The sequence below is a fragment of the Poecilia reticulata genome, linkage group LG13 (genome assembly GCF_000633615.1).
Source record: "Poecilia reticulata strain Guanapo linkage group LG13, Guppy_female_1.0+MT, whole genome shotgun sequence".
In the NCBI taxonomy this organism is placed as follows: Eukaryota; Metazoa; Chordata; class Actinopteri; order Cyprinodontiformes; family Poeciliidae; genus Poecilia; species Poecilia reticulata.
Window position 1 is genome coordinate 6,786,112 of NC_024343.1, and position 10,136 is coordinate 6,796,247.

At 42.6% G+C, this 10,136-nt stretch overlaps 1 protein-coding gene across 1 annotated transcript in view; it reads right to left on the reverse strand.

The window, feature by feature from the left end:
* Positions 1–9,022: 9,022 nt before the first annotated feature.
* The window catches only part of LOC103474359 (uncharacterized protein K02A2.6-like), a 4,085-nt gene continuing 2,971 nt past the window's right edge, over positions 9,023–10,136 (reverse strand). The window contains 2 exon segments of the mRNA XM_008425243.1: positions 9,023–9,327; positions 9,330–9,944. Coding sequence (XP_008423465.1) covers positions 9,023–9,327; positions 9,330–9,944 — 920 coding nt within the window.

Sequence of the window (10,136 nt, forward strand, 5' to 3'; positions counted from 1 at the left end):
AAACACTGAATAGAAGAAGAGCTGCCATCGATACAGTTGCAGCCAAGCATGATTTAATGTTACACAATACAGTTTTACCAAGTTGCTCAAAGTCTAAACTGGCATTGTTGTGGATTTAAGGTGTAAACTTTACCTTCGACCAAACGCCCCCCAAAGGCATCCCAGCGCCCCCCTTCTGTAAAAATGTCCGCCAGCGCCCCCTGCCGTCCTCTGAACGCCCCTGGGGGGCGGTACTGCCCACGTAGAAAACTGCTATTCTAAACAATAAAAAATGATGACAGAATATCATTGTGAATGTGTTGAAGAACCATGGTTTGGTATAAGGAAAGGAAATTGAATCTGCTAAGTGTTCAAACGTCCAATTCACAATGGAAGCAGGTAGGAGGTGAAATGGAACATTATGTTAAAATGTAAAAAACATTGACTGTAAACAAATAAAGTAAATAGAAACCGGTTTATTTTTATTTTGAAATTCTTGGTTGTGATGCTGAGTCAGTAAGGTTATGTAGAAAAAGAAATGAAAGATAGCTAATTATGGAGATTTTTTAAAAGTAGTTTATTTTAAAGAAATTAATGATTGAAAAATACATGGAGTATAATTACCTTAATATATTGTGTAGAGGCATATTACAGGCATGTCATGACAACAACAAACAGGAGTGTTTGGACAGCTTTGTAGCTACAAGTTTCTATGCCCTTGTCTGATGTCAGGTGTTATGCTGATGGATCAATCAGGCTGAGTTGATTTTCTGCTTGAGTTGTAGAGCAACTTGTAAAAGTCCTGCTGCAGGTTTCTGGGGTCCAGGAAAAGGAGGAAAACTTCAGGGACTTTATAGTGAAACCATTGCTCTGTGCTACTTTTGATTTGTGATGGCTGAGTTGACATCCTCAAGTTGTCCTATGTTGTCAGCATGGCAAAAACATATTACATATACAGTGTCACAAATCAGTATGTTTAAAGGGAATAAGAAATGTTACATTTTACAAAGAAAGTCTTGTTTGCAGGTACTGAAACTAAACCAAAGCCTTTTCTGTAAACACAAAGATTCTTTATTTTTCCTCTTCTGCCATCATGGCTGTTTAAAATCAGGACATTTACTGCAAAATTTAAATCTTATTATTTAAAACAGACAATGTTTATTGTTTTATTGACCAAAAGTTAATTTATAAAATGTTGATACCAATAGTCTGATCTGATCATGCAACATGAAAGCAAATGAATCTGGAGCATAGGGCCAGGAGTGTGCTTCTATGACTATTGTTTTATCCTTTACTGCTCCTTTCTTCAGTGTTGGTAAATCTGAAGCATTGGACAAACGAGAACGCTGGATCTTTAGGCAACTTACACCCTTGGTTAAAGTGAAGGTTTCCAAGAAAGAGAAGAACACAAGAAGATTCTCTGTTGTCTGTGTTGTAGGCTGAACCTGGCACAGGCTGGCTTGAGTCTGAGCAGGGTACCATGAAATATCAAGGCATATAAAGCAATTATCAAAACCTAGTCTCAATCAAAGGTCCAACAAAATACAAAAGAAAACAAAAAACTAAAGATGTAATTTGCTCTTTGTAAGTGGTCTTCTTTGAGATTTGATTAATAAAAGAAGCTTAAATATGGAGTGGTAAGAAGTGACCTTTAACATCTGAGACAGTCAGAGCAGTTAACTAATTAGTAAGCAAAAATACCAGCTGTGGAAATCTTACAGAAATGGCTCATCTTTAGTGACAGTTTTAACAGGTCGAACAAGAAAATATGAAGGTAAAGTGCCCTGAGATGACATTTGTCATGAAATGGCGCCACATAAATAAAGTGAATTGAATTCCATTGAAGTTAACAAAACACAATTAATAACAAACAAACTCTATACCTGACAACTTAAGGTGATGAAAGCACCTTAAACTCTTGTGTGGCCACACTGTATCCTCCATGCATACAGAATGAGCCTTCATTCAGTTTCTTACCACACACTCTGAAAAACACTAACAACCAGGCCACACTTACTCCTTCATCTCCCCTTTCAGTGGGTGGAGCGCCAGCAGGTACAGTACTTCATTTACAGTATTAAACAGAGAACTGAGCACTCTGAATGTGAGAAATAGCTGCAGAAATCTTTTTTTTTTATTTTTTATAAATTGTGTGACTCTCTCAGAAAGGACTTAAAAACATAATATATTCCACACTTACATCTTAAGTTGACTGTTTATGATTCAGTTTCGGTTTAAGCAGCATACACAATGTGTGACTATGTAATGTATCTGTAGATTTACACACCAGGTGCCAAACAGAAACCAGTTGAGGGAATCAGCATTTGCTGTAGAATAATCTCCATGAGAGAGACAGCTTTCTCATAGAGACACTCCCCCTCGTTGATGCTAACCCCCCTCCCTTACCTCTTAGCTGGCTGACAGAGGACTCCACCTGAATGACATTTACAAATTACCCGGCCCAGAGCACTCGGTCCCATGACCCGTGAGTCTGTACTCAGCACCCACAGAGACTCCGCAGCATTTTGTCATATAATTACTGCAAATCCTCTGAAAGTGGTCCTCCTCCACATACCATGGACCTCCCCTCCTGGCACACACACACACGCACACACACACACACACACGCACACACGCACGCACGCCCGCACACGCCCGTACACGCCCGCACACACACACACACACACACACACACACACACACACACACACACACAAAGTCAGACTTTCTATCTCCACCACGCCTTTGCATTGACTCCCATTTATTTTTCATTCATTTCTGCAGCCTAACCCTGATCCTTGCCTTAAACCTGACCAGTTCATGCCTAACCCTAAACCTGATATAAGCTCAGCTCACACCTTAGTTGTAAATCTAACCTCTGACCCCAAAACTGCACCTCTTCTTATAGGAGCCAGTCTTTGGACCAGATTATTTATTAAGATGGTCATAGCTACAGAGTTGTGTTGTTGTCTTAGTTGTCTTCTAGCATAATGTCTGCCACATTAGCAGCATTCTTATCTCAAGTTTGGTATTTTAAGGGTGCTGGGATGTCCAGCCGTGACTTTAATATTTATATGATACAGAGTCAATAACTATGATTTTATCCACTATTTTATCATGCACTTTTTGTCTGCTTTGGCTAAGACTCCCACAGATATCATCTGAAGTGCTGAGATGAACTCCCATGATATAGACGGATGACCAAAATTGCGTCATTTTGTCTGTAGAGAGGATTCCACCTCTTCCTCTCAACACCAGACCTGAGTTGAATACTTTGGAAAGAAACATCAGAAACACTTTTACGATGAAATCAGTCATTCTCATTCACACAGGGTCACACACTGATGGTGGCAAGCTACTGGATGTTGCCACAGCTGCCCTGGAGCAGTCTGATGATGTCATCGGCCYTTTTGACCAACACCTGAGGGAAAGGTGGGTGAAGCATCTTGCCCAAGGAAACAACAACAGAAATGGATGAGGTGGGGGCTTTCCACCATTGACCCTGCTACGATGGTGCCTACTACTAACAGAGCTGTGTGATTGGTCAGACGTTTGTTGCTGTGTTTTAAGCAGAACAATGTTTATATTTAACTTCAACTAGTCCGCTTCCACTATAAGTTTTTTGTATCGTCAGGAGACATGAATTATCCTGGCCATTGCCTCCCAGGTGTGACTAAATTGTCATCTGCTAACTGCATGAAAAAATACGGGAAAGGTCTATGTAATTTTAAAATAAAACAAATCTTGTCGTAGTCTTGATGACCACTATGGTCAGCAGTGTTTCTGCTGGTCTTAATTTTCTCCCTGCACTGTCGGGTCAGGGATCGCTGAAGAGGCTATGGCTCCTTTGAAATGCAGAGCAGCTCAGTGTGTAAATTGAAGACACCCCAATGTTACAAGCAGATGACATGTGGCACTTATGACATGCAGTGTTGTTCAGAGGCCACGGTGCCACAAAGTAAATCAGTTACACCAGACAATTTCATTTTCAGCACAGAGGGAATGAGATGCACAATACCTGAATCCTTGAAAATGACTCCACCAGCACAAATGATCACACACACTCTGTGGCTCTGAGTGTCACTGTGCTGCCTCGCAAGGTCCACCTCATGAACAACTATAGTTAGGAGTCAAATTTTTATTCACACAAAATATCTTAGCTCCATATTTTTATGAAGATCGCTTTACAAGCACTCTTTCAGCTAACACAGCACAAGATTTAATAGTGAGAGAGAAGTTAAAGAATTAATCTTATGAATGAATTGAAAGGTTTGGACATTCAGTTTGTGCTCTCTGGTGTGAATGGTGACAGCATTTTAACACAGATATAAATAAACCTTTAACATGACTAATATGCACACAGTTTTCTCTAATGTTACTTAAATATTTAACATTACAACTGACAACTCTTAAAAAAGATGTGCATTGTCTGAGCCTACTGCATTTAGCAATAGAAACATATTTTCTGTGCTTCTTTTAAATGGAACGGTATAAACACTATCTGTTCTGTCCTCTAGCAGACTGTGCTGTGACATATTCAGAGGTCCTGTAGCTGTTTCACTATCATCCCAAATGAAGCGGCTCTGCACATGTTCCCACACTCTCAGCCTCTTTCTTAGCTAGTCTATTACATGGCAACTCATGTTCCAAAACATGTTCCTCTGCTTTTGCGTTTCACTTTATTTCACACTAGCTTATGATGACCCAGCCGCTCAGCGCTAACAGTCATGAAGCCGCCTCATATTGAGCCGATCCGTGAAAATAATATCTTTTTATTTTCTCTCTCTTGCCTCGTGTAAGTGGTTCACCTCTATGTGGAAAAAGATGGTGATGGATGCTTAAATCTCACAGTAGTGAGTAAAAGGAAGAAATCCACGTCGGTTTGGAGTGGAAGAGAAACCTTTTGGCATGAAGTTATTAGCATCACAACTCAGCCCAATCACACTCATGGCTGGGAAAGATAACTGTAGCTGGTTAGAGTGTATGAAAAGAGGATAAAAAAAAGACCTCCACATTTCAGCTGCATTCTCACCAAGACTGACAGGACTGTGATGCAGCTATATGCTAACAGGAACCCAGCACACGGCTTGGCCACCTGCTTTCTCACTACACGCAATGTGAGCACTACCACTAGCCCACGGCCCTACATATAAATGGAAAGTGACACAGTGATTGTGTGCAAGGCCAGACCATGCTCAGATGAGGGTGTCACTTCTGGCTTGCTTGATTGCCACATTCAGTGGGCATGGCAGCGAGGAGTTAAATCGAGGGAGAAAAGGTCAGGAGCCATTGGTCATCTGCTCTCCCTCTCTCTCCCCTAAATTACTTGTCCTCCAGGAGAGGAATGAAAACAGACAGGGCCTGGCCAGGGCACCAGGAGCCGGGGAAGTGATCTGCTTGGCCAGAAAGCCCGAGGGAAAGGAATGGGAAAGAGGAACGGGAGTGAAAAAGAAAAGCTGAAGAGAAGATTTGGGAAGGATCAGGTGTGAGAATCATGGAGGGGAGCTGGCAAAGGTTTCAGATTCAGATGACTGCCCAGAGCCAGCAGTCTCATCGAAGGGAAAAGGCAAGAGTAAAGTCCTAAAAGGGTTTGAGTCTCTAAATCCAATGCGGTTCATTTTTTAAAAACTACATGGTGCTGCTTGTTATATCATTAAATGTTTACATGCCGTGCTGAAGCGGACTGACAACTTCAAGAAGCAGGAAGCAAAAAGACATTTCTGAAAAGTGTCTAAAGTGCAAAAACAAATCAGTTTTTTTTATTTGTGACTAGAACATCCGATGTCCAAACCAGTTGTGGTGCATTGGACATCTGGTTGGGCATCCTCACCTTCCTGGTGAGGTGTTCCAGGCACACAGGGGCGGATCTAGCGGGATGGCAGGGGTGGCAGTTGCCACCCCAAACTAGAGCCTCGCCACCCCTGTTGCCACCCCAGCTAGCGACAATGAATTCAATAAATAGTTATGGCAAATCGGACATTGAGCGCATGATATTCTTTTTTCCCCGACAACATTGAATGCAACACAATGTAACCTGACACCTACTGCTAAGTAGCGGGAAGTGCGAGAGAAGGACAGAGCGCGAGGCAGCAGCATTGATAGATGTATATGTTACTGGACTGGACATTATGTGATTTATCGTAAGTCACACATGCGCCATTGCTGTCCATTGAGTCAGGAATATCGGTGGTCAGGAAAATACTACAATCAGAATAGTACAAAGAATCAGAACAACGGACACAATGTTTAGTAGTTAATTCAACCATAGATAATGGTAATAAGGGCTTCAGATTTCACAGGTGAGGAAAACTTTTAATTTAAAGAAAAGATTGAACAAGTGAGCAGTGGGTCAGTTATACTAGCCTAACTGTTAGCCTGCTACTGACTTTGATAACCTTAGCATGTGCTGCGCAGTTCGGTGTGTTTTGGTTCCGTTGGCACTAAAACAGGTCAACCCGCCACCACGTCATCAGTAGAGCAGCTGTTTATTAAATCAGCAGGTGAAAACTTATTAATAATCCAAATATAGACATTAAGCCTGACAGCATAATGTAACAGACTCGATGTTCTGTTTTAGTGTTTCTGCTACTTTTTTGTGTGGGAAATGTTTGTTTTTTGGTGTTGATTCCCCTGATCGGTAATCTCTGCTCTGTGTGCTCGTTGAGCTGTTGTCTGTCGGTTGCCATGGCAACGGGTCCGCGTAAAGCGACACACAGAGCGAGAAAAGGCAGAATAAAAGTTGTTGGAGCTATTTTTTTTTATTTCATTATCCATTTGAATTTTGTTACTTTATTCTTAAAATTCTATTTTTTTTATTATTTACATAGTTTATTTGTAGGTTGATAATTGTTGATTTTATTTATTTTTTTGTTTTAGTATTTTCTTATTTCTTTTCTAAATTTAGACAGGAAGTAATGTGGGTCAGTCCACATAGATAAGTTCAGGGGCCTGGAGAAGGACCAGCAGGCATTTGGGTTTGGGGCCTGTTATGTCTTTACTCCAACATAGTATATTTAAAAGAAGAATTCAACTTGAAAGTGACATGAATGTGACGGTTACAATGTTTCTTTATTTTCGTTACAACGTTACACAAATCAATACACCGGCTGATAACCTCTAGGTAACTCAGTAGCTAGGGGAGTGGTTCCGCTGAAGTAAATAGATCCGCTTTATATACTACACTCCTCCCCTTTTAGATCAATGCCACGTAACTAAAACAACACATAACATTGCCAAAGAGTTAAACATAATTTGTCATTCAGTTGACAAATATTGAAACTTTTGGGTTTTTTTTAAAGTCCAAAAGTCCCATAAGAGAAAATCATAAATCCAATCTTTTCGGGGGTGCCCTGAGTCGCTCAGGGTTACGCCTAGGAACCTGTGGAGTGCTCTCGGTGGGGGGCACTTCCTCTGCAACTGTAGGTGTTACTGTACTGAGTTCAGAGTTGGTCTCAGGATCAGGTGGACGTGCTGGTTGCTCCGGTGTCTTTGGTTGAGCATTCAACAGCTGATTCACATGACGTCTCCAGGTATGCTCTCCAGTGTCCACCTCGTACATCAGGGGGCTGCTCCTAGTGGTTATCTTTCCAGGCGTCCACTTTTCTCCTCGGTAGTCACGTGCCAGGACCTGCTGTCCCACATCGAAGCTCCTTGGCGGTTCACCCGAAAAGCTGCTGAACTGTTTGTTCTGCACTTCTCTCCTCAGGTTTAGCTTTAGAAGGTCAATGCGAGATCTGAGCTGTCTGTTCATAAACAGCATTGCAGGTGTCTGATTAGTTGTTGCATGGACAGAATTGCGGTACACCACGAGGAAATTGTCAATTTTGTGTTGAAGAGAGATGTCTTTGTTTGTCATTGCTTTTATTGACTTTTTGAATGTTTGTACGAACCGTTCTGCTGACCCGTTTGTTGCCGGATGGTGAGGTGCTGACTTGAAATGCTTGATACCATTCTTTTTCATGAAGTCTTGGAATTCTTCAGAAGTATACTGTTGGCCATTGTCTCTCACAATTTGCTCAAGCAGGCCATTCCTGGCGAAGATGGTTCTCAGGACAGAGATAGTCTTTTCTGATGTTGTTGATTTCATTGGGACTACTTCTGACCATTTAGAGTGAGCCTCCACAGATATGAGAAACATAGAGTTCATGAACGAACCAGCAAAATCAATGTGCACTCTCTGCCAGGGTGCAGACGGCCATTCCCACGGATGTAGGGGAGCCTGTGGTGGTGTGTTTTGAACGCTTAGGCATCCTGGGCAGGTTTTGGTGATGTCCTCAATCTGTTTATCTATCCCTGGCCACCATACGTAGCTTCGGGCCAGACTTTTCATCTTCACTGTACCTATGTGAGCCTCATGCAGACTGGTGCGAAGCTTGGAGGGCACTACCACACGTGATCCACACATCAAGGTTCCCTGGCAGACTGACTTGGAAAGTGTTGAGTCATTTCGCGTTTCTTTTCGTATCATGACATTTGTAACTGGCAGTTGGTCTGCCAGTGTTGTGTGGAACATTTCTGCCGGGTCACCTGTTGATGGTGGATTCTCCACAGACGTTGACAGTGGGAGGCGTGACAAACCATCAGCATTGCAATGTTGTTTAGTCCCCTTGAACTCAATGTCATACGAGTGTGCTCCTAAGAACAGGGCCCATCGCTGTAGTCGCGCAGCTGACATCACTGGGACTCCTTTTCGTGGATTGAATATTGATACTAGGGGCTGATGATCAGTCACTAAGGTAAACCTTCGGCCATAGAGGTAATGGTGGAACTTTTTGATGCCCCATAATAGGCTAAGAGCCTCCCTGTCTATCTATGCATAATTGCTTACGGCACTTGACAGAGACCTTGAAGCAAATGCAATTGGGCGTTCAAGTCCATTATCCATTGTGTGCGACAGGACTGCGCCGATGCCATACGGGGACGCATCACATGCTAGACGGATGGGTCTGGATGGATCATAGTGGGCAAGTAGCTTGTCAGATGTTATTAGTCTCCTTGTTTCTGTGAATACCATTTCACATTTTTCTGACCAATGCCATTCCACTCATGTCTGAGGCAGCGCATTTAGTGGATACAGCACTGAGGCAAGGTTTGGCAGAAACTTGTGGTAATAGTTGACGAGACCCAGATACGATCTGAGTTGTGACACATTTTCAGGTTTAGGTGCTTTCAGCCCTGCCTCAATTTTCTGTTGTGACTTGTGCAAGCCGTGCTCGTCAATGACATGTCCGCAGTATGAGATTTCACTTTTGAAAAAATCACATTTCTCTCTCTTTGCCCATAGGCCATACTCATTCAGCCTGGTGAGTACTTTGCTCAGGTTTTGAAAGTGATCATCATCATCTTTTCTGTTATGATAATATCATCCAGGTAGCACTGTGTTCCAGGTATGTCCTGGAGCACCTGATCCATAGCCCTTTGCCAGATGGCTGGGGCTGAAGCAACACCAAACACAAGACGATTGTATTGGTAAAGTCCCTTATGAGTGTTRATGGTTAGGAACTTTTTGCTTGACTCCTCYACTTCCATCTGGAGATAGGCTTGTGACAAGTCAATCTTTGAAAACTTCTCCCCACCAGCCAAGGATGAGAAGATGTCCTCTATTCGTGGAAGGGGGTACTGCACCGTGCGCAGCACCGGATTGATGCTCACTTTGAAGTCCCCACATATATGCACTTCACCTTTACCTTTCTTCATCACAGGAACAATGGGCGTAGCCCAGTCACTCAAGTCAACTTTTGAGAGAATCCCGGATGCCTCTAAGCTTTGCAGTTCAGTGTCTATCTTGGGACGTAGGGCATGCGGCACCGGGCGTGCCTTGTGGAATCTTGGGTTGGCATCTTTGTCAAGTTCAATTTTTGCTTTTAGGTGTTTTAGTTTACCAATGCCTTTCTCGAACATGTGTGCATTAGCCTCCAATAACTGTGACAATCTTTGCTCAGGCCTACTGGTAGAGCTCTTGAGGCCTGTTGAGATATTCAGGGCTTTTATTGCATGCCAGTCGAGCTGAATTCTTCTCAGCCATTCAAGCCCTAGTAACGCTGGGCCTGTGGTTTTCAATACATAGAGGCCTAGCTTGTGTTTTTGGTCACCATAGACCACATCCACTTTAAGTTTCCCCTTTGGTGACACTTTTTCACCTGTGTAGGTTTTTAACA